Below are 25,824 nucleotides of genomic sequence, written 5' to 3'. Positions count from 1 at the left end.
GTCTATGAAAAAAGAAAACAAAGTGGGCCTGCGCAAGCATCAGAAAATAGCGCGGGCTTTACCCTCACAGTGCTAGGAGGAGGTGTGTTGGATGCTGTGTGCCCCTGGGAGGTGCGGGGACTACCTGCCCTGCTGCTGCCACGCCCTCAGGCTCCACTCAGGTTCTTCCAGTACTGTCCTCTCTGTTGATACTCCGGCCCGGTGTTGTTTACTTCCCATGATTTTTTTTTTCTTTCGTGTCTGCCTCCCTTTGGTTGTCTGTTGCAGTCAATGGGTGCCTGTTTGTTCATAGTGCACGTTTCTGTTGTTACTAACGTTTTACCTGTGTAGTGTTGATAAGTGTTGATTATGTAGTGTTTGCTACTGTGTATTAGTTTTTTTTTTTTTTTTTTTTTTTGTGCTAAGGTGGTGGCCTTGTATTGTGTCGGTCCTGTGTTCTGAGGGTACGCATTAATTATTTATGACGATAATTGAATCTTTATGGTATTGTTTAGTGTTGTCATGGTATTTTTATTTGCGAATTCTGAATAATACTGATTGCCGTGCTGTGTAGTGATAGGCAGATGATGTTACTTATATTATTGGTTTCATAGTTATGCTAATTACTTGTGTTCATGCACATTTTAAATAACGTGCAATCACCATCGTCACTGTTTGCAGTCTTATGGGTTTGTGTGTATTCTGTTCCATTGACATTACATTTTCGATCGTATTTATTACTTCTAACGATCTACAGGGAAGTGGGCGGGGCGCATTACTGTAGTAGCGGATTACCACTCGCAAAATCATTCATATTAATTGATTCTGCAACATTGCATTTTTTTTTTTTATGAACACATGCACTTGTATTTATCAGTGTGTCGCTTTTATTGTATGGTGTTTATGCTCTCCGTATCTGAGAGTTATCGGGGCCTTGCTTAGTCTCAGACCAACACTCACATACACCAAGGCGGTTTTCTCATTATCCTTCGTTATGTGATGCTAATATTTGAATTCACCCGTCTTCTCTCCCATCTGTGTATACATAGATTTTATCATTTCGCTCGTGATACTGAAGTGAGGAGAGTTTAGAGGGAGGGAGATGGAGGAATAGGAGGACTCGAGACTGTGTATGGTAGAGGGGAAGTGAAAAGGAGGAAAGTCTAGCGTAGAGGAAATATTATTATTTTTTTTTTTCTCTCAGATAGGATGCAGGAAGATTCTCTCTCTCTCTCTCTCTCTCTCTCTCTCTCTCTCTCTCTCTCTCTCTCTCTCTCTCTCTCTCTCTCTCTCTCTCTCTCTCTCTCTCTCTCTCATGGGTGTATGATACCGAATGGTCGCGGTGATACACTTCTATTATTAGTTTATTTACTTACCTATCTGTTAATCGCGGGTGGGTGTCAGTAGTAGTGATGTGCTGGTGTGTGTGTATGTGTGTGTGTGTGTGTGTGTTGTGATGCATAACAACGCATTATATTAATATAACACACACACACACACACACACACACAGGGCGTCTTTAGCTAATCCTCCACGAATAGAGGAATATTAAATCATGAAACGCGCTCTTAAATGGTAATAAGGAGTTTGGAACTGTATAATTAGTTTTATTTTCTTATCTTATTTTTGTTATTTATTTCTTTATTGATCAATTTATTAATTTAACTTTGATGCTGACAGAACAAAGAGTACGAAGTGAAGTTAGTGGCGTTTTTTTTTTTTTTTTTTTTTTTGTGTGTGTGTGTGTGTGTGTGTGTGTGTGTGTGTGTGTGTGTGTGTGTGTGTGTGTGTGTGTGTGTGTGTGAGGACGGCCTTGTAAGCAGAAAGAAGAAGGGAAAATCATGGAAGAATGAGGGAGGAGGAGAAGAAGGAGGAGGAACACGAAGGCTACCGGTGCTCATAACCAGAAATGCACATAAGAGAGAGGGAATGAATAAGATAAATAAAATAAAATAAAACTATCTAGAGAAAACATAACAAGAGAGAAGTTAAGACTACATAGGTTGACTGAAGCTGGGAATATCTCTCTCTCTCTCTCTCTCTCTCTCTCTCTCTCTCTCTCTCTCTCTCTCTCTCTCTCTCTCTCTCTCTCTCTCTGGATGTTTATAAGAAGTGTCTTTCTGGTTATCATTTGTTTATGATGGTGATAAACAGGAGGTGTGTGTGTGTGTGTGTGTGTGTGTGTGTGTGTGTGTGTGTGTGTGTGTGTGTGTGTGTGTGTGTGTATGAAATGAAACAGAAGTCTGGGGGCCACATAAAGAGAGAGGGGAGGGGGAAGGAGGGAGAACTGCACTTTAATTTTGAATATATCAAAAATTAATCATTATATGAATGGATAAATAAATATAATCGATTATCTCTCTCTCTCTCTCTCTCTCTCTCTCTCTCTCTCTCTCTCTCTCTCTCTCTCTCTCTCTCTCTCTCTCTCTCTCTCTCTCTCTCTCTCAAAGCTTAATGAAAGACTTGATGGATTTGGTGGAATTTTTTCATAGCATCATCTTTTAATTAGATATAAAGGAAAATGCTTGGAACACAACACATTTCACCATAAAACTCAGGACACAGAAAAGAAAGAAGAAAAAAAAAAAGAAGATAAGACGGTGGGTAACATTCACATAAACAACCTAACAAACATCAATGGAAGCATAACAATGACCCAAAACAAACAAAACACACACACATAAAAAATAAATAAAATAAAAATAAATACGATAGAGATCAGAGACGAAAACATAAGTAAATAACCGTCTTTTTTTTCGCGAACTTATAGTGAAGACTTTACTGGCGAAGCTTACACAAAGTGCTCAGGAGAAGAAAGAGAATCGGAAACCCTTAAGTAGAATTCACAGCGAGATAATACGAATACCTAGGAATGATGTCTACCGAGGCACCTACGTACAATAATACATAGCATGGGCGGATATAGAATTGCGAGTTACGAGAGCCGCTAAATCTTACCAAACCCCAAACCTGTAAGAAAACGAAAGTAAGACAGATTCTCTCCATTTTCATCGTTGCATAGGTGGTCGAGGAAGAGTTCGAGACCCGCTGAATCATAGAAATCCATACGAGTCGCGAACTGTCAAGGAATTAAGAGGAAAAAAGACAGGCCCTCTCCATCTTCCTCGTTGTGGTGAAGAGTACCATTGGGTGTTGAAGTGACGGGAAGCGCAAAACTTACGAATCCCGAGCGGTTAAGAAGTTACGAGAGAAAACAGACTAAGAGACACATTTTAAAACGGCTGTGGTCATCAGGACTACTTTCAAGGGCTGTGGAGATCAGCAGTCGGGTTTTTATGGGTGTTTTTGTCATTGATAGTGTAGAATCTTGAATTGTGACGAGAATCCTGAAAATACTCTTGAGAATATCAGTAACTTCTTTAGGGACTGGTAATAGTTGGCTTCTGTGTTTTATTACCTGTTTGTTGCCGTAGATCAGATGCCCCTCTTATATTAAAAAAATAAAATAAAATAGAATAAAATAAAATGTGGCCTCTTATAATTAAAGACGCTGAAATGATTGTGAATATAGTGTTAAATCTTCTCGTATCATCTTGAGAGTGCAGGTTGTGGGCAGCAGAAGGAACCAGAAGAGCCAGGGGTGCCAGGAGCCAGCCTGCCACGCCTCTATCCGTAGTAAGGGTTGGGGCGGGCGGCCAGCCTGTTGACGGAGGCAATGTACCGCTTGGGGTATTTCTCGTAGATCTGGGACATGAGCCACTTGGCCTCGCGTGCCTGCTCCCTCGTGCACAGACCCGCCGGGCAGTGACCTCGCAGCATCACCTCGGGGCCCCACCCTGCAGCACGAACCAGACACCTCAGTTATATATACTCTCTCTTTCTCTTTCTCTCTCTCTCTCTGTCTCTCTCTCTCTCTCTCTCTCTCTCTCTCTCTCTCTCTCTCTCTCTCTCTCTCTCTCTCTCTCTCTCTCTCTCTCTCTCTCTCTCAATATCAGTCAGTTTATAGTTTATCCATCAATCTATTTATCTATCTATACATCTATCTGTCTATCTATGTATCCATCCATCCATTCATGCATAATATACAAAGAGGAAGCCTTCAAGTTTCTGTCAAGCTGTAGGAAACCAAACGTTGCACTACTCACGCTGCAGCAACACGTGGTACTCATCATCCAGTTTGCACGGGAGCCCCTCGATGCACGCCAGCGCCTTCTTCACCGTGTCCACGTTGTTTATCGCCACCGTTAACTCGGCGCGCGATGGGATGCGAGCTGGCGGGACTTGTCTGAACCTCTGCGCCTCCGTGACGGCCACCGCTACAGCCGCCACCACAACAGCTACCTGCCACACACGCATCTGAAAGGATAGAGACAGGATGTAAAGGATATGTCAAAGACTAAGGACTTAAACTCATGGTGGGATGCTCACAAACCGTTCTGTGCCGCACCCCAACTGCTTTCAGAGGCTGTAGATGAAATGACACTGGTTTTTAAGGGTGTTTTTACGGTTCTATTGGATGATTGATAAGATTTCTATATTAACAGGATAAACATTCTTGAGAACCAATCCACTCGCCCCCCACACCCCCGGCAGTTCTTTAATTTTTTAGTGTGTTTTTTTTTTTATTTATTTTTTTTATAACGGTGACATATTAATAAGATCTCTACTTTGTTAATAGGAGAAACACTCTTGAGAACCCGGCCAGTCATCTCTGTGGCTTTTGAAGATAGTCGTGATGAGAGAAAAAAGCGTTTCTAAGTCCGGGCCTCAATGTCTGCGTCAGGTACATGCTCTCACCTGTCCTCAGCGGGGTGACACGTGCGGCGGCGGTATGCAGGGCGTGGGTGATGAGCGGCCCACTGACACGAGAAAGTGGGCTGCGCTGGTACGTACACATGTTGCGTCAATACTCAGATCTACCCATGAATAAGCTGAATACATCCGGGAGAAGAGGGTGTTGTGTTATTTTGTGTTGTGTTCCTGCCGTCCTGAAGCGGTTACGAAGTTTCTCTCTCTCTCTCTCGTCTCTCTCTCTCTCTCTCTCTCTCTCTCTCTCTCTCTCTCTCTCTCTCTCTCTCTCTCTCTCCAGGGAGTAACCGAGGCACAATAAACAAGAAAAATATGCAAAATAAATAAAAAAAAAAGTCGTTTATAGTGCCGCTCTCATTCTTATTTTTCCTTCTTGAAGAGTCAAGTCAACACACACACACACACACACATTTTCATTTTGCCGCTCCCACAAAGTTAGCTAGCTTCTAAAATGCTGCCCAATTTACAGTATATAGATCCGAAAGTGCCATAACACTCCTCTTTTTTAAAACACCTACGTAAATTTGTTTGTAGATGGAGAACCAGATCAAGTAAAATTTGCCTAAGTTTTATCATCCTATATTTCTACCTTATACTGCTCTCTTTGTATACAATTCCGAGACTGCTACAAAAGACTAACATTGCAGGTATGCTGTTTACTCACTGGCCGCTGCATGGACGCTCACAAACAACACCCAACTTTACAATGCAGTAAATTCTACCATATATTACTGCACTCCCGCAATTCTGAGACTGTGAGTGCTAAAATCCAACGGTGTAGCTAAAGTGTTCCTACGTTGGCCGCTACATGAACGCAGCGTCTCAAATTCTCGGGCAAGTGTTCTTCTGTTTGTTTGTATTAGACGGGCACCCCCTCAGCTGCCTCTCGCCTCCTTGATTTATGCAACACCGTATTGCACTAAGTCCCCGTTTGTTCACTAGACTGCCTTGTTCTGTTGTTCTGTTCGAGTGTGACTGCTGGGTTCGAGTGGAGAGTTCCCTATTGTGTGAAACTTTGGAAATATTAGCTGTTGTTTTCAGTTCTTATTAAGTTACCTTGTCTTATTCAGTTACTTTAGCTGTAGATGTAGAAAGCTTACTGCCAACACTTCCTCCTCCTCCTCCTCCTCCTCCTCCTCCTCCTCTCCTCCTCCTCCTCCTCCTCTTCGTGTGGGAGGGAAGGAGATGAGGTAGCGTGGCCGAATATTCATTGTTTTCTTTTCCTTCCTCGATTACTTTCTTCGCTATAACTCGTCTCTCTCTCTCTCTCTTCTTCATCTCTCTCTCTCTCGTCTCTCTCTCTTCGCCTTCTCTCTCTCATCGTCGTCTCTCTCTCTCTCTCTGTCTGATTTCTGTAAGTTAATCCATGTATAACTACACAAACTTACGTTTTCATTATTATTATTATTATTATTATTATATATTATTATTATTATTATTATTATTATTATTATCATCATTTATACGAGATGCAGTTACTCATTACGAGTATATTCAACATTAAACGGTAATGTCAATTTTGAATATAATAAGTCTGTTCATATAAGTCTATTACATCTTGGCTTCTCTCTGTTCTTACGTCTTTTCTGTAACTCTCGCTGACTTACCCAACATTTACGTATTGCACTGTATTCACCTCTGCTTGCAACATTCGCGGTGGGAGAGAAACTGATGACACGTGTAGTACAAGTCATTCCAGTGATTTTGGCGCTCTCTCTCTCTCTCTCTCTCCTCTCTCTCGTCTCATCTCTCTCTCTCTCTCAATCTCTCTCTCTCTCTCTCTCTCGTCTCCTTCTCTCTTCTCTCTCTCTCTCTCTCTCGTCTCTCTCTCTCTCTCTCTCTCTCTCTCTCTCTCTCTCTCTCTCTCTGTGTGTGTGTGTGTGTGTGTGTGTGTGTGTGTGTGTGTCCAGCTGCTGTCTATCCAACTTTCTCGTCTGTGAAAGAGAGAGAGAGAGAGAGAGAGAGAGAGAGAGAGAGAGAGAGAGAGAGAGAGAGAGAGAGAGAGAGAGATTAAATCTGATGAAAGAAGCGAAGGAGGGAGAGAGGGAGGGAGGGAGGGGCTTCCAGACACAGGATGACAAAGATAAGGAGAAAGGGAGGGAGAGGAAGGGAGGGATTGAGGTAGAATCTGGCAACCTATAGGAGGGAAGGAGGGAGGGAGGGAACGTATGCTTCAGACGAGAGGTAGGGCAGAGGAGGGAGGAAAGGGAGGGAAGGGTGAGGCTTCCAGACGGCTGGTCAAGGGAGGGGAGGGAGAGGAGGAGGAGGAGGTGGAGGAGGAGGAGGAGGAGGAGGAGGAGGAAGGTAGACAAGTCTGTTTCTGAGGCTCTCGAAACCGCCACGTGTGTGTGTGTGTGTGTGTGTGTGTGTGTGTGTGTGTGTGTGTGTGTGTGTCGGTGGTGGTGGTGATGGTGGGTGGTGTTCATTGTTGTTGTTGTTGTCGTTCTTCTTCTTGTTTGTCTGTTTCGAAGGTAGAACACATATGCACCCACCCATTCACCAACACACACACACACACACACACACACACACACACACACACACACACACACACACACACACACACACACACACACACACACACACACACACACACACACACGCACACACACACACACACACACAACTTTCCAGCCACGCAGGCCAACACAAGACGGGCGCTGGCACCACTTTCTCGCAGTCACGCTTCGTCACGGCACAAACCTCTCCCCTTTGGCGGCAGATAATGAGAGTAATGAATGGGCAAACAGGTGTGTGTGCGGGAGGAAAGGGAGGAGTGAGGGGAGGAAAGGGAGGAGTGAGGGGAGGAAAGGTAGGAATGAGGGAAGAAAAAGAATATCAGGAGCCTAACAAAAGACCAGAGAGAGAGAGAGAGAGGAGAGAGGAGAGAGAGAGGAGAGAGAGAGAGAGAGAGAGAGAGATGAAAGACTGCAATGAAAGGAATTTTACATGAATAAAAAAAGAAAACGAGAAGGAAGAAGGAAGAGAAATAGAAAGCAAGGGGAGATAAAGCAAAAGAAAAAAGGAAAAGCTGCAACGAAGAATTTACAAGAAAGATGGATGAGAAAGGAGCAAGGGAAGGTAAAGAAAGAGGATGTAAGATTTGCAATAGAGTTTAATTGGGAGTAGACATGAGGCGATTGTTCTGTCTAATCGGTGTGAAGGAGTAAAAGTGACCACAGGAAAGGTAGAGGAGAGAAGAGATGCAGGAGATACTTCATGTTTGTTAGTTTAGCAGAGTGAGTTAACGAGTCCCTGAGTAATTAGGGTTGTTAAGATATGTGGGTGTGAAAGTTGGCACAGGAAAGGAAGTTAGTACAGAGGTTAATCGTTTGTATATTTTTGCTTTTTGTATTTTGTATTTTTTGCATTTTTGTGCTCTCCGTTCTTCCGTCTGCCTTAGAAATCACGTCCATCTTACTTCTTCTTCTATAACTTACGCTGGGATCATTAATGTCACTACTACTTCTACTACTACTACAATTACTATTACTACTACTGCATTAAAGGCGGCAGCACAAGTAGTATAATAGTTGTAGTAGTAGCGGTAGTGGGTGAGGCTGGGCAGGTGTGGTCACGCTCCCGTCACCCCGCCTCGTGGCTGCCCGGAGAACCAATTGACCTTTTCACGAAATGAGTTTCTAAAGATGTGTAGCGATTCGTTTGTATCCCGCCACTTTCCATCCAGCGTGGTTTCTCCTCCTCCTCCTCCTCCTCCTCCTCCTCCTCCTCCTCCTCGCTCCTCCTCAACACCTCGCAGACAAATGAAAGTCACGAAAAAGTGCATCTTTGTGGATAGGGATGTGTAGTTTGAGGTGCACGTCACGGTGACAGATTTTTTTGCTCCCAGTCAACACGATGAGGCTCTTGTGTTCAGAGATGTAATTACGTTCGCCCCTCTCTCTCTCTCTCTCTCTCTCTCTCTCTCTCTCTCTCTCTCTCTCTCTCTCTCTCTCTCTCTCTCTCTCTCTCTCTCTGATCGCTAAGAAGTGGCATTTAGCGAGTTTTTATCACCTCTCCCGTTTCCACAGATAACTTACTCTTCCCGCTAGCTAAATGCCTTCCTGTCTAGCCGTGCAGACTTCCACAATTCCTACATCTCGGTATCTCAGAAGCTGCGTAGTGTAGATCAGCTGGGTCTCCGTAGTCTTCTTATATTCTTGTGTGTTTGTATTGTTCACTCATCCGGTTGAAATGAAAGCACGTGTCGCATAAGTAATGTATTGTTTTTTCTCAGTGTCTCTTTGGTATCTCGTTCAGTTTTCCGATACGATAGTGTCAAAATTTGCGCATGACGTTTTATCGCTTAAAGGTTGCTATTCTTACGTAATCGCAGTGTTCCCTAGGATAGATTGAGATTATCAGTTGTGTTGTTATTGTTTTTTTTTATTTCTTTCTGCTATCGCCGTTAAACTATCACTTAAATTATATATAAAAAAAAAACAACAACTTTGAAAATACCAGTAATGTTCACTACGTAGGAATTGGTCAGGTTCTCATGGGTATTTATATTTACTGTGTTGTGGAATCCTTATCAAACTATCGCTAAATTCATGAAAACACCTTTGGAAACTCGAGTAATTTCCACTATAGCCTGCTAAAAGTACAGAGGTTGTCATAAATGGTTTTCCATTTTTTAAACTCTCTTAGAATCATAAAAACACAATTTAAAACACAACAACTTCCGGTCGATCCTGCTAAAAAGTAGTCGGTCTATAGGTGTTCTCTCTCTCTCTCTCTCTCTCTCTCTCTCTCTCTCTCTCTCTCTCTCTCTCTCTCTCTCGTCTCTCTCTCTCTCCTCTCTCTCTCTCTCTCTCTCTCTCTCTCTCTCTCTCTCTGTCTCTCTCTCTCCCCCATTATTATTATTATTAAACTATCACTTGAATCATGAAACACAATTGAAAACGCCAATAACCTCCACTACAGCCTTAAATGTACTCGAGATCAGACGCCCTTTTAGAAATACGAACTGTAATGATGTGCGGACTGAACAGATAAAACACAGCGTCGCTCGTTAGTGTTGCTTCCAGTGCAGGCATGATAAGCCACAGCAACTTCCTTTCACTTGTACCACTCCTCACGTGTCCATTCCTCATCTCTTTCCTGACCTCCTGTCTTGAAACACTGCCCTCTCATAAGGACTGATTTTCAAAGGCCAGAGAGTCAAGCCGTGTTGTCATGAGCGTTTTTTTTTTTTTATTGACTATGCAGAATTCTTGCTTCACTGTTACTAGAATCATGAAAACACCCAGTAATTTACAGTAGAGCTTGATAAACACAAGATCAGGACTAATTTTCAAAGGCCAAAGAGTCAAGCTGAGTTCTCATGAGTGTTTTTCATACTGGTGACGCAGAATTCTTGCTAAACTATTATTACTATCATGAAAACATACTGACTTACATTAGAGTTTGTTAAAGGCAAGATCAAATAACACCCCTTGCTTAATACTGTCACATTTATTCTCTTACTCCATCTTAACTTACACTCCTACTGACTGTGCTGAATCCTTGTCAAACTCTTACGAAAATCACGAACACATACCATAACTTACACCAGAGTTTGTTAAAGGCGAGATCAGAATGCCGTCCTTACTTGGCCCTCTCAGATTTATACCCTCGTTCCTTTTTTTTTAGCTTCCCAGTTGGCTCACAAAGAAAACGGGCATGATAAGAAATAACTTTCCACCAGACAGACACGAGACGAAACTTAAGATCCAACAGGGTACCCTAAAAAAATATATAAAAAGATAAAAAAGTACTCTAGCGGGATAGATAAAGGGGAGATAATGAAGGGGAGGACCTATAAGTGTGAGGAGACGAGAGGGTTCAGTGGGATGGAGGATCATGGGAGAAAGGTAGACGACTGAGTGGAAGTGGGGAGCTCGATTCTGATAGGGAGAAGACTATGGGAAGAGAAAGGTTGGCGATTGAGTGGGAGGAAATAGGAGAGCGAGGAGAAAAGAAAAAGATAACTCCATTTCTTTTTTTTTATGGGAGAGAGAGAAAAGACTACTGGGGAGGAAATAAGACTTAAAGAAAACGGAAGAAAACTTTGACGTCTGACGGGAAAAAGGAACAAGGAAAGAGAAAGATAGGCCTAAAAAAAAAAAAATGGACCTATATGACAGTAGGAAAAGGAGAAAAAGGAGGCTTATTGGAGAAGAGGAAGGCTTATACACAGCTTAACATGTCTGACCTTCAAAAGAGAAAGGAAAGGACACAGGACCAGCCAGAGGGTCACATACTTCTCCAGGGGCCATTGACCACCCCACCTTGGCCCCCCCCCACTGCCCCCTACTGCCTTCCTCCTCCTCTTCCCTCAGGTTCTCATCTCCCATATCTACTCCATATCTTCTCCCTCCACCCCTCCTTCCTTCCCTCCTTCCACTTCCTACTTTCTTCCACATTAGTAATTGGAGAAGATTGAAGAAAGAAAGAGGTGAAGGGAAGTGGAAGGAAGTTTTCGACACACACACACACACACACGACACACACACACACACACACACACACACACAACACACACACACACACACACACACACACACACACACACACACACACACACACACACACACACGGGTTGAGAGGAACATAAACACAAAATCTTAGCACGTAAATGAAACTTTCGAGTGACATAAGAGTAAAAGAAAAGGACATTGTTGGAAATTAAGATAAAAGGAGAAAAAAAATTACAAAAGAAAACGAAAATATAAATGGTGATTAAACATAGATAAATTAAATCAACTGAATAAAAGGAGAGGTGAAAGGAGACACAAGATGGCGGCAAATCAGTCAAATAATGCACTGATGGACGCAAGAGGCAGTGGCGGTAATGGTGGTGAGGGATGGCGGTGGTGGTGATGGTGGTGGTGGTGGTAGTAGTGGCGGTGGTGGCAGTGAAAGCGGTTCTGGGGGATGGGGGGAATATTGGAGAGAGGGGAGAGGGAGGGAAGTTGATGTGCTAGCTTGTGGGGTGAACACTGCACTAGGCACCCCCGTCACCCCCCACCCCTTCTAGAGAGAGAGAGAGAGAGAGAGAGGGGGGGGGCTGGGATGTAAAAAGCAAAGAAATTAAAGAAGGGAAAGAAAAGCGAAGGGGTGAGGTGAAGAGGGGAGGAGAGGGGATTGCACTGCCAAACTTTACCCTCCCCCTCTCTTCTCCCCTCTTCTCTCCCCCACCTCCCTTTCCCCCCTCACCTGCCTATCACTTATTCCGTCCTCTCCCCTCACTTTCTCCCTCCTTACCGGATAGTCTCGCTCTCACCACGATTTCTCTCTCTCTCTCTCTCTCTCTCTCTCTCTCTCTCTCTCTCTCTCTCTCTCTCTCTCTCTCTCTCTCTCTCTCTCTCTCTCTCTCTCTCTCTCTCTCTCTCTCTCTCTCTCGTATCTAACTAACTATCTGGGTGACATTGACTGACCGACTAACTAACTATAACAGTAACAACAACAACAACAACAACAACAACAACAACAACAACAACAACTTAACAAGCACAATAAAATACATTTCATTTGAGTAGTATTTTTTGCTCCTACTTTTTTGTATTTGTCTTTTTTTTCCCTTCGTCTTTTTTTTACTTTTACTTTTTATTTATTTATTTTTTTTTACTTCGATGACAAAAAAATGGGTCTCCGTGTGGTTTTTTTTTTCCTTCTGGTTTGTTTTATAGTTTGTCTTTTTTTTTTTGTTTTGTTTATATGTATATAATTCGCGACTTTCCGTGTTCATTTATATGTTATTGTTGTTGTTGGTCTCGGTGGTGGTGGTCGTGGTTGCAATTGTGGTGACAGTGGTAATAAAGTCGATGTTATTGTTGTTGATAAGAAATGAACAAAACAAACATGATATCATAAGGATTTAGATCGACTCGCCACGCAAATTTCACCAAAACGCAAATGAACAACCTTATATCACTTATGCAACGGCTAAGTAAGATAACTGAACCCGTAATGAGGACACAGAAAGTGGAAAAAAAGTATAATTTTAGAGAAAAACTCACTCTGTTACTAGATGAGGCTAGTAGGTCAGTATTGTAAGGGGGCGTGTTCTGCTGCCTCTCTTTCCAGCCTGTGCCGTGCCCGCTTCTAAGTCTCCTGGACCGTGAAGTGATGGCCAAGACACCTGCTCACTCTCTTATATAGGTTGGCTGCAAGGGGGAGGTAGAGGGGTTGCCAGTAACTCATTTCTTTCGCCTATTCTCTTTGTGATACCTTTTTTGCATTCAAGTCTATGTGGGAAGTTGATTTTGGCGTTGTTGCTTTTTCTTTTTCTTTTTTTTTCGTGTGTTTTCGCTGTAATTGTCTGTTTGTGGTGTATTCAGTGTGAGAGTGGTGATCTTTTACACACACACACACACACACTCACACACACTGAAGCCTTGTTTGTGTGTGTGTGTGTGTACTATGCGAATTATTCAATGTTATGTTTTAAGTGTAGTAGAATGACAATAGTAATAATAATGATAACAACAACAATAGCATATAATAATGATGATAATAACAGCAACAATAAGAAAAAGGAAGGAATATCTCTCTCTCTCTCTCTCTCTCTCTCTCTCTCTCTCTCTCTCTCTCTCTCTCTCTCTCTCTCTCTCTCTCTCTCTCTCTCTCTCTCGTAGTGATGATAATAGAAATGATAGCAGTAGCAGGAACAACAACACTGATGGTGGACGATGATAGTGATGAAGGAGGAGGCGGAGGAGGAGAAAAATAATGGCAACGAGGATAGTGAGAAGTTTTTTTTATGGTGCCCAGTTTCCAGTGTTAACCGGCTTCATCATCCCCAGCATCATCATCATCATCAGCAGCAGCAGCATCAGCCTATATGAAAGTACTAATGCATGTGTTTTTTTTTTACGGTACCTGTGTTGGTGATGCGCTAATTTGCGTGATGACGGTGAGTGTGGTGAAAGAAAAAGAAAAGGGTGATTTGTGATAGTTAATGGAGGAGCATTGAAAGTAAGAGAGAGAGAGAGAGAGAGAGAGAGAGAGGAGGGGGGAGGGGCAAGGAAAATAAAGTCAAACATGTAGACAGACAGACAGACAGGTAGACAGACAGACAGACTGACTGAAATAAAGGCAGAGAGAGAGAGGAGAGAGAGAGAGAGGAGAGATGAGAGAGAGAGAGAGAGAGAGAGAGAGTTAATTGAAATTTTGATCGAATAAAAAAAGTATCATGCATGAATAAATAAAATACTCTCTCTCTCTCTCTCTCTCTCTCTCTCTCTCTCTCTCTCTCTCTCTCTCTCTCTCTCTCTCTCTCTCTCTCTCTCTCTCTCTCTCTCTCTCTCTCTCTCTCTCTCTCTCTCTCTCTCTCTCTCTCTCTCTCTCTCTCTCTCTCTCTCTCTCTCTCTCTCTCTCTCTCTCTCTCTCTCTCTCTCTCACTCGGATGTAATCATATATGGCACACTTATTCCGTAGATTTCTTGTACTTTCACTTCATCGTACACGTGGGTATGACTCATCGCGGGCATTCATGATAAAAAGAAAGGAAAACAAAGAAAGAAAGAATTGTTAACTGGTTTTCCAGCTTAATAATTACCAATATTAAGAAGTCTGTAGAAAAAATTAAGCAGGATAAGAAAAAAGAATGAAAGAAAGAAACGTCACTTATTTATTTTTTTTTTTTTTCGTGTGTAATAATTTTCAGTATTAAGAAGACTATATAACAAAAATAAAATGAAAAAATAAATAAAGAAAGAAGCTTGGATTAAGTAAAAATGAAAAGAAAAAAAATGTTAAATACTTTTCCATTATGAATAAATTAAACTGGATGTTTCCGTTGTTTAAATTTCTCCTCCTCCTCCTCCTCCTCCTCCTCCTCCTCCTCCTCCTCATCATCATCATCATCATCATCATCATCATCATCATCATCATCATCATCATCCCTCTTCACCTTTCATCAAATTTCCAGAATACTGAGGGAAGAAAAAGAAGCTTAACTCAATATTCGTATTTAAACTTCATCCCCCTCAAGGTCACCATTAAGTAATAGGGTTGTTGTACCTTCTCACTTTCTCTCTCTCTCTCTCTCTCTCTCTCTCTTCTCTCTCTCTCTCTCTCTCTCTCTCTCTCTCTCTCTCTCTCTCTCTCTCTCTCTCTCTCTCTCTCTCTCTCTCTCTCTAACTGCGCCTTTCTCAGTATTTTGCTCCTTTGTTCAGACTTTTCCTCTTTTCACCGACCGATATTTCGTAATTTTTTTTTTTTTTTGCGAACATATGCACATCGCTACCTCCGGAACCTCTCTCTCTCTCTCTCTCTCTCTCTCTCTCTCTCTCTCTCTCTCTCTCTCTCTCTCTCTCTCTCTCTCTCTCTCTCTCTCTCTCTCTCTCTCTCTCTCTCTCGTGACATAACGGAAATACTTTCGAATAGTAATGAAATGATAGTTTTGAGGTTTGCGAAAGGATTTGTAATGTGAAACTCGTGTTGGAACAAAAAAGCTGTAACGATGATGATAATAATGGTAGTAGTAGTAGTAGTAGTAGTGTACAGTAAATTCAATAGCCTTCTAGGGAAATGCGTGCCTTTTCATATCAAAGTGTTTAAGAATAAGGGGATCATAACATACCGAGGTTAGATAACAAAATAACAGCAACATGACTAAATGACAAAATAACAGGAAATGTGACTAATAAATTGTAAAATAAAAGCAATAGGGCTAATTGAATTCTAAAATGACAGGAATAAAATTATAAAATATCAGCAGTAGCATTAGTAAATGATGAAATAACATTAAGAATAATGAATAATAATATGATAAATTATAAAAATAAAAACTATAAAGTATTAAAGCGAAAAGTTGACCACTGGGACTATTGTTTTAGTTCTCATATCAGGAAACTTTAACGGAAAATAATAACTAAGCCATCTTTTTCCCCCTCCTCTCTCTCTCTCTCTCTCTCTCTCTCTCTCTCTCTCTCTCTCTCTCTCTCTCTCTCTCTCTCTCTCTCTCTCTCTCTCTCTCTCTCTCTCTCTCTCTCTCTCTCTCTCTCTCTCTCTCTCTCTTACATTTTATTCCCAATATTCGAAAGTACTAAAGCTTACTAAACCGAGTACTTGATCACCGAGACCTTTACTTGCTTACCTGTCCATATCCGGAAGTACTGAGGCAGGTGACGGGGACGCGAGAGCTGATGACGGGCAAGTTTCCCGGAAGACCTTTTGTTTGTGGCCTGTGAGAGATTCAGGATGCGCGGCTCTGAATGGTCTTAAAACTTTCCCTTTCGTACTGTTCAGAGAAAGAAATCTTGGAGAGAGAGAGAGAGAGAGAGAGAGAGAGAGAGAGAGAGAGCTACGAAACTAACACCTTTTTCTTTTATGACCCGCTAGTTTTCATCCCATCGCCATTACCTATAGGAACTCCCTCCGTACCTAATCTAGCATATCGATTCTCCTTCACCATCAACTCTCAGTGCTTAACAAAATTCTCCTCTTCAATAACTGTAACTTTTTGAACACCATTTGTTTGCGAAGCTCTCATAAATAACCCAGTGACGTAAAGGACAATATTAACCTTCAGTTTTCTCTCTTTTCTTTCCTGTAATCTCCATGCAAACTATTTTTACAGTGCTAGGAAGGGTAACGAAGACGACCTCAACAGTGAAATGGTTAAATACTCCAACTGTAGTCAATATTTAATCATTTATTGTACTACTACTACTACTACTGTGTGTGTGTGTGTGTGTGTGTGTGTGTGTGTGGTGGAAGTCGGGAGGAGAAATTAACTGATGGGGGAACACTTAAACTTGCCTTATGCATTTACACAGACGTATATCTTGTTTGTGCTTGCTCTTGATCTTTATTATTGCCCGCGTTTTGTCCTTTCCTTGACTCCTAATCACCTTGCTGCGCCCTTGCCCTTCAGTGATCACCCCCTGCCCCATGCTTGCCCCTCCGTGCCCATAAGCCTGCCCCGTGTGGAGTGTAGGAGGAGGTTGCTTCATCATGAGGAGTTGGTAGAGGTGGTGTGGTGGTGATGCGAGATTTTATTTATTTTTTTTTTTATGTAGGAGAGACACCGGCCAAGGGCAACAAAAAATCTAAAGAAAAAAAAATAAAAAAACAAAACAGCGAGATGCCGGTCCCCGAATAGGATCCGAAGCGGTAGTAAAAAATTGAAGGATAAGTGTCTTGAAACCTCCCTCTTGAGCGAGTTAGTGGTGGTTGTGGTGGTGGTTGTAGTAGTAGCAGTAGTAGTAGTAGTAGTAGTAGTAATAGTAGTAGTAGTAGTTATTGGAGCAGCACCACCACCACTCCGATAATCAACATTCACCGCCAAATGTAATACCTGGCTTTCCCCAGGCCACCTGACCTCTACTGGGCGACCCTCGGGCGGCGGCTGACCCCTGCGAAGGTCACGTGGCCACACCGAGGAAGGAGGAGCTTCGGGAATCAAGGGAAGCGCCGGCGAGGAGGTAAGATGCGAGACAGGTGAGGGAGAGAGAGAGAGAGAGAGAGAGAGAGAGAGAGAGAGAGAGAGAGAGAGAGAGAGAGAGAGAGAGAGAGAGAGAGAGAGAGAGTCTTCAGGGTGGCGTGGTGAGGTAATGTATGGTACAGTAACTCACCCATAAGAAAATGTGTGTTCAAATGGATTCGCTAATGAGAATGATCGTGAAAATAGAAAAAAAAAAAGCCATAATTATGTGACTTGATGTTTTAGCTCTCTTGAATTATTGTAAGTTTAAGAATTGTAAGTCTGACTTGTGTGTGCGGATGTTTGTTAATTCTGACTTGGCTGTACATTGTGGATGGCTGTGAATGTTGTCTTGGGTCTTACTGTGAACGATCAAATAAACAGACCTCATGAGTGGCGTTCTTTCCCTAACCTTTATATAACAGTAGCTGTAATAGTAGTAGTAGTAGTAGTAGTAGTAGTAGTAGTAGTAGTAGTAATAATAATAATAATAATAATATTAATAATAATAATAATAATGATATCCTATGACCTTTTATAAGATTACGTGACTTCCAGGAAACCAGACGAAAGAAACATTTACAGAAAAGAGACAAAATTAAACTCAAGGAAACTCTAAACCCCAAAAATAAGAGACTACAGTGAAGTATTACAGGGAGAAAGTGACCTCCATCTTGGTTATAGATTAAGAGAAATAGTAAGGAAAAAAAAAGTAGAAGGATCAGCAGAACGAAAATAATCTTGTACTCTGGAGATGGAAATGCTCACCTGCTTTTGACATTGGGTTGGCATGTGTGGTGGTGGTGGTGGTGGTAGTAGTAGTGGTGGTGGTGGTGGTACAGTGATGGTCAATATTCTAACAACACATTACATTCACTTCGTTTGCGTTCATTGTTTTCCCTCGCTCTTAATTACTCCGACTTCCTGACTTCCTGACTTCCTGACAGCCTCTTTACAAAACTGACAGATTCCAAGATGAGATAACCTCAAGCGGAGGGAAAACAATGAACACAGAGTAAATGTGGCAGATGACTTGACTTATGACCACGTTTATACGGGAAACAGACTTTCTATACTGAATCAACAGTGAGCCCTGAGACACGTGAGGAAGAGGTCATCCAGGCGCCGCTCATCCCTTTCCCAAACTTCCCATCACTCGTGCTTGGGTCGCATCCCCCTCTATCCTCCCCTTCCCCACCTTCCCTGCTAGAACCAAAGATATTAAGCAGCAAAAACTGAAGGATAAGTGTCTTGAAACCTCCCTTCTGAAAGAGTTCAAGTGATAGGAAGGAGGAAATACAGAAGCAGGCAAGGAGTTCCAGAGTTTACTAGAAAAAAAGGGATGAATGATTGAGAATACTACCTACAGACTTTCCTCATCTTCCCCACCTGAACCAAACAAAGATATTACGCAACAAAAACAATGCTGGATCTTTGTTTATCCCACAGAATTTATGATTTGTGAATTATCAACAAAGAGAAGAAAACAGGGGTACTGCAAGGTGACTCCTGCATCCACCCTCACTCCTTACCCTGAGTCACCTCCACGCAAACCTCCCCCTAGGCTGTCTTTTTTTCCCTCTTCTCTGTCCTCTCTTCCTTCTCGTGACCCATTCTTCCTTTCCCTGCCTTTCCTCCAATATTTTTACTGACTCTATCTTCTCTTCCTTTTCCTTCCTTTCCCTGCGTTTCCTCAAATATCCTTACTGACCTTTTGTTCCTCCTCTCCATCCTCTCTTCCTCCTTCCTTTCCCTGCCTTTCCTCCAATGTCTTTACTTGCTCTTTGTTCCCCCTCTACCTCCTCCCTTCTTCCTCCTTCACCATGCCTTTCTTCCAATATATTTACTGATCCTTTGTTTCATCCTCTCTATCTTCTTTCCCTCCTCCCCGTAACCGCCTCCTTCCTTTCCTTGCCTCTAGTGTCTTTCTGGTCTCCCCCCACAGTTTCTCTTAGCCTTTCTTCATTACTCTTACCTCTTCATCTCCAAGCACTTTCATTTCACAGCCTCTTCCCAGCACTGCATCTCGAGCCTCCGTTTCTATAACCTGCCTCTTGTTTACACTACATGCCTGCTCGATCGTAGCCCTTTCTCTCAGCCGCTCATTTCCGCCTATTCCATTCCTCTACCCTTCCCTTCCCTCCCCTCTATTTCTTCCTTGTCTTGTCCTCACTTTCTCTCTTGATCACTTCTCTTCTCCTCCTTTCCCTTTTGCCCTCCATCTTTCTTTCGTTTTTTTTTTTTTTCTGCCTCCAGTTGTCTATATACAATGATCTCTGATACCTGTTACACACACACACACTCACACACACACACACATTGATTTTTCTATTGCTATTTTATACAATTCACTAGATAAACAGATCGGAAAAATTTATATAGTAAATAAAGATGTAAGCATAAAATCATAGATAAACAAGACAGATAGATTCACGTATTATTATTATTATCATTATTATTATTATTATTATTATTATTATTATTATTATTATTGTTATTGTTATTATTATTATTATTATTATTATCATCATCATCATCATTATCATCATCATCCTCATCATCTCCATCATCTGCAGTAACAGATTTTAGTAACAGCAGTAGTTATTGTAATAGCAGAAGGAATAACACTAGTATTATATCATTATTATTATTATTATCGTAACTGTTACTACTACTACTACTACAACTACTACTACTATTCCTACTACTACCACCATACCCATGATAACCAAGTAATTGCTGTTACCAATATCATTACCATTTAACTCTTCTTCCCTACCCTCCTCTCTTCCTTTTGACCCTGATGCTACGGCGCCTGTCGGTAACCAACCAATTGATCCTCTGTACCACCGTCACAACCACCTGCCGCCACCACCACCGCCTTCTCCAGCGTCATCACCTTTTCGTTCATTTCCCTTCTCCAGGATCACCTTGGTAACTTTCACCGTCTCGCCGACATCCGTGAGTTGACCACCCTCGCTACCCCTTTCGAGAGCTTTCTGTTCCCTCACATGCATCCGGGAACGTTCACTCTTTTCCGAGAAGGGTTCCCACCTCCAAATAAATATCGCTGGCTGTGGTCACTCCTGCAGAAAAGGTGGTAATTAAAATGTTGATGTTCTTCCAGTTTCAAGGCTGAGTGGGTGTTCTGCCTGGGTCATGAGATGGGAAGGGATAACAAGAAAGGTTCATTATAATATATGCATTTAATAACAATCTATGTAAAATGTGAGCAGGTAGTTAATTGTTCCCAAATCCTAGTACATATAGTTTTATGAATTTTGTATCAAATTGTGCCTTCCCAAATAATATTATGTATGCGATGGTGTCACATGATTGTTGATGAATGTTTATTATAGCTGAGTGATTATAGATTCAATAATGTAGGAAGGAAGATAGTATAACATGTCATTGCTCCCATCCTTTACTATTATAACACAACTTATGCAAAATATTGTTTACGCAATAGCTGGCAGGATCTAAAACCAGTGTACCATCTTTAAACTTCAACATTACGAAACTTCACCGTGCTTTATCTCCTGATTTCACATCATACAATAAAACACAATATCATAATAGGCTGCCAGAGGACACAAAATGAAGAATGAGGAAGTGGTAAGAGGAGGATCGATGTGAGGACATACTCCAAGACGGTTCCTGTAGCGCCTCGCAGTCTCACCGGGCAAGATGGCTACTGGTGTGCTGGGAGGCTTCGGCCAGAAACTGCTCTCCACTGCCTTTTGTGGGGGGTCTCGCAGCTTCCTGAAGAACGCTGCCACGACCTACTATGCAAGGTGAGCTGTGGGCAAAGTGTTAGGGCGGAAATCTGCTTGGGAGAGGAGGGGCGAGCTGTGTTATTGTGGGTCAGCTGATTCTGCTGCAGGAGAAGAAAGGCAGATTATCACTGTGTCAGGGTCCCCTCGGCGTCTGCAGCTGTTACCTGTGGGATTTTATCAGTTCCGAGAGAAGGGTTAGCAGTGATGAGGACTCCCACGCAGCAAAAAGTTATTGGTTCAGGGTTATAATCGGAGATGTGGGTAATATTTTCGCCCGTGATCCTTAAAGGCCGGTGGTAGCAGAGGGCATAAGATGTATACATCGTTAGGTGTTCTTATTCCCATAAAGCTTAAGGCCCATGGGTAGTGGAATGATAAGGGGAATAGGGGGTTCTGGTAATTTCAACCAGTAATGGACCTGACGGGAAAGTGACTTGAGACTCAAGGGGAATGAAGTGCCTTGACTAGGGAATAACATAAGGAAGTAAGGGGGAATGAAGTGCCTTGACGAGGGTATAACATGAGTCTCGATATGTAATTCGTAGGTGCCAAATGTAGCACATATTACGCATATGGTGGGGGGCTGGTTAGTGAGGGGATGTTGGGTCGGGGGATGAGAAAACGTATGCCAGTCTCTCTGCCGTGCAACAGTGAAGAACATTTCAAAGCTAATATAGCCAAATGTGTAATATCACCCCCATATAATTCTTTGCTCCCACTGCCATACAGCCGCCGTGGAGGAGCAACCTGGTTTCCAGATTATGATTGGATGCGGCAGTTTGAGGGCCCCATTCTTCTGCCCCCAGAAGATAGGGACAAGATTCCTCCTCCTGAATGGACCCAGAGGCAGGCCCCTGTTGAGAAGAAGGTCCGCAATGTAACCATTAACTTTGGCCCACAGCACCCAGCAGCCCATGGTGTGCTGAGGCTGGTGTTGGAGCTGGATGGTGAGGTAAGGCACAATGGATATACAAGAAAGAAAAAAAGATGCATTAAATGAAAAAAAAAAAAAAGGAATCTATGGCTAGTCTTGATTTACAAGTTTTGGGTTTATAAATGGTTAAGGAATATATCATTTTTAGATCACCTGTGATCTCTCATCCACCTGTCTTTGTACAACAGACCGTGATGCGCGCAGATCCTCATATTGGGCTGCTGCACCGAGGGACAGAAAAGCTGATTGAGTACAAGACATACACTCAGGCTCTTCCATACTTTGATCGCCTTGACTATGTGTCCATGATGTGCAACGAGCAGGCATACTCACTGGCTGTGGAGAAGCTGCTTGGCCTGGAGGCACCCATCAGGGCCAAGTATATCCGCAGTGAGTTCCTGCCAGTCTTTAGATGCATGAGGGGAATTATGAAGGTGTGTTTTCTGAGAAGAAAGAGGACTGTTAGTTGTTTGAAAGGTGGAGATGTTTTGCCATGATGGTGTGTATTATATGGACTAAAGAGTATGAGTATGGGGTTGGAGAGATTATGAGCTGACTTCATGTGGGCTGTGTGAAGAGCTGAGGGGTGTGTGTGTGTGTGCATGCAGGGAGGCTGTTGGTTTGTTTAAAATTATTTATGAATTTGATAAAAGAAACATAAACGATAACCAACATACTGACAGTCACCCAAGACATTGCAACATTTCTCATTTACAGCCATGTTTGCTGAGGTCACACGTATCCTCAACCACTGCATGTTCTTGGGAGCTCATGCTATGGATGTGGGCGCACTCACGCCCTTCCTGTGGCTCTTTGAGGAGCGTGAGAAGATGATGGAGTTCTACGAGAGAGCCTCTGGTGCTCGTCTTCATGCTGCCTACTACCGTCCTGGTGGAGTGGCCATTGTAAGTCCTACTTTGGCATTCAGTTGGCTGGATAATTGGTGATTGTTGTTCGTGTACTCATGTCTGATAGGCTATTATAAACCAACTTACTGGCCTTAAGCTGTGGTAATACTGTCTACATTTTTATATCTTCCTCATGGCTTCCAATAGTCTTGATATTCATTCTACATATTTTCCTTGTCTAACTTTCATGTCTCAAATCCACATTCCTCCATTAACTAAACTTCACAGTAGTTTGGCTATTTTTTTAATGAGAAGCACTTCCCAAATCTTGCAAGAGTTTAGTTTGTATGTTCTCAAGTAAATGCTTCATTCACCTTTGTCTTTTAAAAACTGGAGCATACTCAGACACACCAAGCAGACTGTGATGATCATGCATGTTCTTTATTATGTAGTAAAATTTAGGAAATAGCCATGACTTCAAAAATAGGATTGATGTTTTTATTCACACCAGGACATCCCAATTGGCCTCATGGATGACATCTATGAGTTCATCAGCAAGTTTGGAGAACGACTGGATGAGGTGGAAGATGTGCTCACCTCTAATCGCATCTGGAAGCAAAGAACCATTGGCATTGGCACAGTTACAGCTGAAGATGCCCTCAACTATGGCTTCAGGTGTGCCAAGACATGATGTATCACCACCACCACTACTTGCTCCTTGGTTTTTCAGCTTACATCTTGCACTGTGTAGCCATAATGCCTTTCCCTCCAGACACCTGGTCTATACTCCATTAACACCCATTCTGTTACCTAGTTAACAAACTTTTATGTATCTTCAATATCTACATGATTCATGGATGGTAGTATAGTAGTCTTGGAGTGTTGACTGATCATCAGTCATACACAGTTCATCATAATCCTACCCATTTGAAGGATAGATTTTTGAAGTGGCTAGAATCATGTATGTTCTCTCAGTTTTCAGTTGATGTTACGTGTTTATGGTTCTTCACTTGAAAGCTTGTACTTTGATGTGCTTAGTAATACGTACTTCCCCCACAGTGGTGTGATGCTGCGAGGGTCTGGTATCAAATGGGATCTGCGCAAGACTCAGCCATATGATGCCTATGACCTGGTGGAATTTGATGTCCCTGTTGGGAAGAATGGAGACACATACGACAGGTAAAAAAATTTAAAAAAAGCTTTTTCCTTTTGAAGAGGATTGGCTAGTGTGAAAGTTCATCATTCTTTCACACACACACACACACATATATATAATCCCTTTCTGCTGATATCATGATAAGATGGTCACTGCTGCAGCCAGAGATAACTCTGTGGTTTGCTTATATGCCAGTGACGAGAACTGAAGATGTAATGATCCATCTATGAAATTACACACTAAATTTAAGATAAAGTATGAAATTCTATCAGTGTTCATTATTCTCTAAAGGTATTTGATTCGTGTGGAGGAGATGAGACAGTCAATGAGGATCATTGAGCAGTGTCTCAACCAGATGCCACCTGGGGAGGTGCGTGTAGATGATGCCAAGGTGGCCCCACCCAGGAGAGCAGAGATGAAGGTGAGTGTCATCACATCATCATTCATCACCTTTATCAGTAAAATGTTCAAGGGTTACACTTGGTAAAGAGACTGCTATATATGAGGTATTCCATTGTAATGTACATTTGTGTTACTATCACTTTGCAGACATCGATGGAGGCTCTGATCCATCACTTCAAGGTGTTCACCCAGGGGTACCAGGTGCCTCCCGGTGCCACTTACACTGCTGTGGAGGCACCCAAGGGAGAATTTGGGGTGTACCTGGTTTCTGACGGCTCATCACGACCTTACAGGTTTGGTAGCACTTTTTTTGGCATCATCAAATGGAGTTCTTTGAGAGCCTTTGGTTCTGGCTGTCATACTGCCTACTACACTACACTACACTATACTGATATGTTTCCTTTGCCTGTTCCTTATTTCTGATTGGCTGAAAATTATTATTCATTAAATATAAATGTGGGCTAATTGTAAAAATCAATATAATAGGTAGTAAGAACTATAAAATCTGATTAATGAATTCATGGCAATAACCAGTCAGCACATGGGTCACAAATTCACATAGACTAATGCATCTTGTCATTTTCAGCTTCCAGTGAACAGAGTATGAAACAAATAATTTAGTCAGCCCTTATGGCTGCACTAGGAAGCTCCCTGAAGGGAGCACCATGCCGAGCCTCACACACTCCTGTTCATACTCATCCTTCCACACTTTAGCAGGAGACAAATCCACATTGAAAATACATTAATTATAGAAAACTCTTTCTTTTTAGGAGAGATCTGCTTTGAGAGATCCAGTTTGATTATTTAATTATGTTAACCTTACAACTTCAGGATTTAGTTATATACAAATATTTGTCCAACCAAGGACACCAAAGTGAGGTTTCATGTGACATGTCGGTATCATCTTGCACAATGTTTTTTTTGCATTGACAGATGCAAGATCAAGGCCCCAGGGTTTGCACACTTGGCTGGTACGGATATGGTGGGCAAGAATCACATGCTGGCAGACATTGTGGCTATCATTGGAACTCTGGACATTGTGTTTGGCGAGGTGGATCGTTAAGAATAGCGTTTTTGTGTTCCACTGCCAGCCTGCTGAAGACGAGCAATCAAGGAAGTTACTGGAAGATTACTGGTACGGTTCACATCTAGATAAAATTGTTATGCAGAAATCTGTTAGAAAAGTCCTTGGGGTGAGCATTCTTTGTATTTATCAAAATGTTTCCTTGTACCTTTGTAAATAATGTCTCAATATCCAATGCTGGAAATATAGTAAATACTTATATAACAATTGTTTATCAATCAAAGTACCTTACTACTGGCAGTTTCTTGGTAAAGTTGTCAAGAGAGCATGTCACTACATACAACACCGATCCCTGGCCATAACCATGAAGATGTACCACAAAAACAATGACAAGTAATTGTAACCACTGCAGCAACATCCATCTGTAAGACTGTAATCCTGCATAGAATATCCACCTGTAAGGCTGTAATCTTGCATAAAATATCCACCTGTAAGGCCACAATGCTGCGGAGAACATCCA

General features: G+C 42.2%; 2 protein-coding genes across 3 annotated transcripts; one reads left to right on the top strand and one right to left on the bottom strand.

The window, feature by feature from the left end:
• Positions 1-6: 6 nt before the first annotated feature.
• Positions 7-25,571, top strand: LOC135112596 (NADH-ubiquinone oxidoreductase 49 kDa subunit-like). Of its 2 annotated transcripts, XM_064027097.1 has the most exons (11): positions 7-161; positions 17,053-17,165; positions 20,744-20,958; positions 21,670-21,892; positions 22,063-22,264; positions 22,592-22,779; positions 23,234-23,397; positions 23,782-23,901; positions 24,170-24,299; positions 24,428-24,573; positions 25,214-25,571. In XM_064027097.1, exons 3-11 carry the CDS (start codon positions 20,852-20,854, stop codon positions 25,341-25,343), a joined length of 1,410 nt encoding a protein of 469 aa, XP_063883167.1. In that variant the 5' UTR covers positions 7-161; positions 17,053-17,165; positions 20,744-20,851; the 3' UTR covers positions 25,344-25,571. The 2 variants fall into 2 exon arrangements, with proteins under 2 accessions (XP_063883167.1, XP_063883166.1); XM_064027096.1 differs by lacking the exons at positions 7-161; positions 17,053-17,165 and adding an exon at positions 20,094-20,125.
• LOC135112600 (uncharacterized) lies at positions 2,447-12,874 on the bottom strand. Its single transcript, XM_064027100.1, has 3 exons — positions 12,753-12,874; positions 4,086-4,296; positions 2,447-3,776 (listed from the first exon to the last, which is right to left on the bottom strand). Exons 2-3 carry the CDS (start codon positions 4,294-4,296, stop codon positions 3,607-3,609), a joined length of 381 nt encoding a protein of 126 aa, XP_063883170.1. The 5' UTR covers positions 12,753-12,874; the 3' UTR covers positions 2,447-3,606.
• Positions 25,572-25,824: the final 253 nt, after the last annotated feature.

Source organism: Scylla paramamosain, chromosome 24, assembly GCF_035594125.1.
Source record: "Scylla paramamosain isolate STU-SP2022 chromosome 24, ASM3559412v1, whole genome shotgun sequence".
Lineage (NCBI taxonomy): Eukaryota > Metazoa > Arthropoda > Malacostraca > Decapoda > Portunidae > Scylla > Scylla paramamosain.
This window is presented reverse-complemented; position numbering and strand designations above follow the sequence as displayed.

Coding starts and splice junctions, on each gene's coding strand:
- LOC135112596 (XM_064027097.1), top strand. CDS start 20,852: ATGGCTACTGGTGTGCTGGGAGGCTTCGGCCAGAAACTGCTCTCCACT. Junction 20,959..21,669: donor GCCACGACCTACTATGCAAG/GTGAGCTGTGGG, acceptor ACTGCCATACAG/CCGCCGTGGAGGAGCAACCT. Junction 23,398..23,781: donor GCCCTCAACTATGGCTTCAG/GTGTGCCAAGAC, acceptor CTTCCCCCACAG/TGGTGTGATGCTGCGAGGGT.
- LOC135112600 (XM_064027100.1), bottom strand. CDS start 4,296: ATGCGTGTGTGGCAGGTAGCTGTTGTGGTGGCGGCTGTAGCGGTGGCC. Junction 3,777..4,085: donor GTACCACGTGTTGCTGCAGC/GTGAGTAGTGCA, acceptor TTCGTGCTGCAG/GGTGGGGCCCCGAGGTGATG.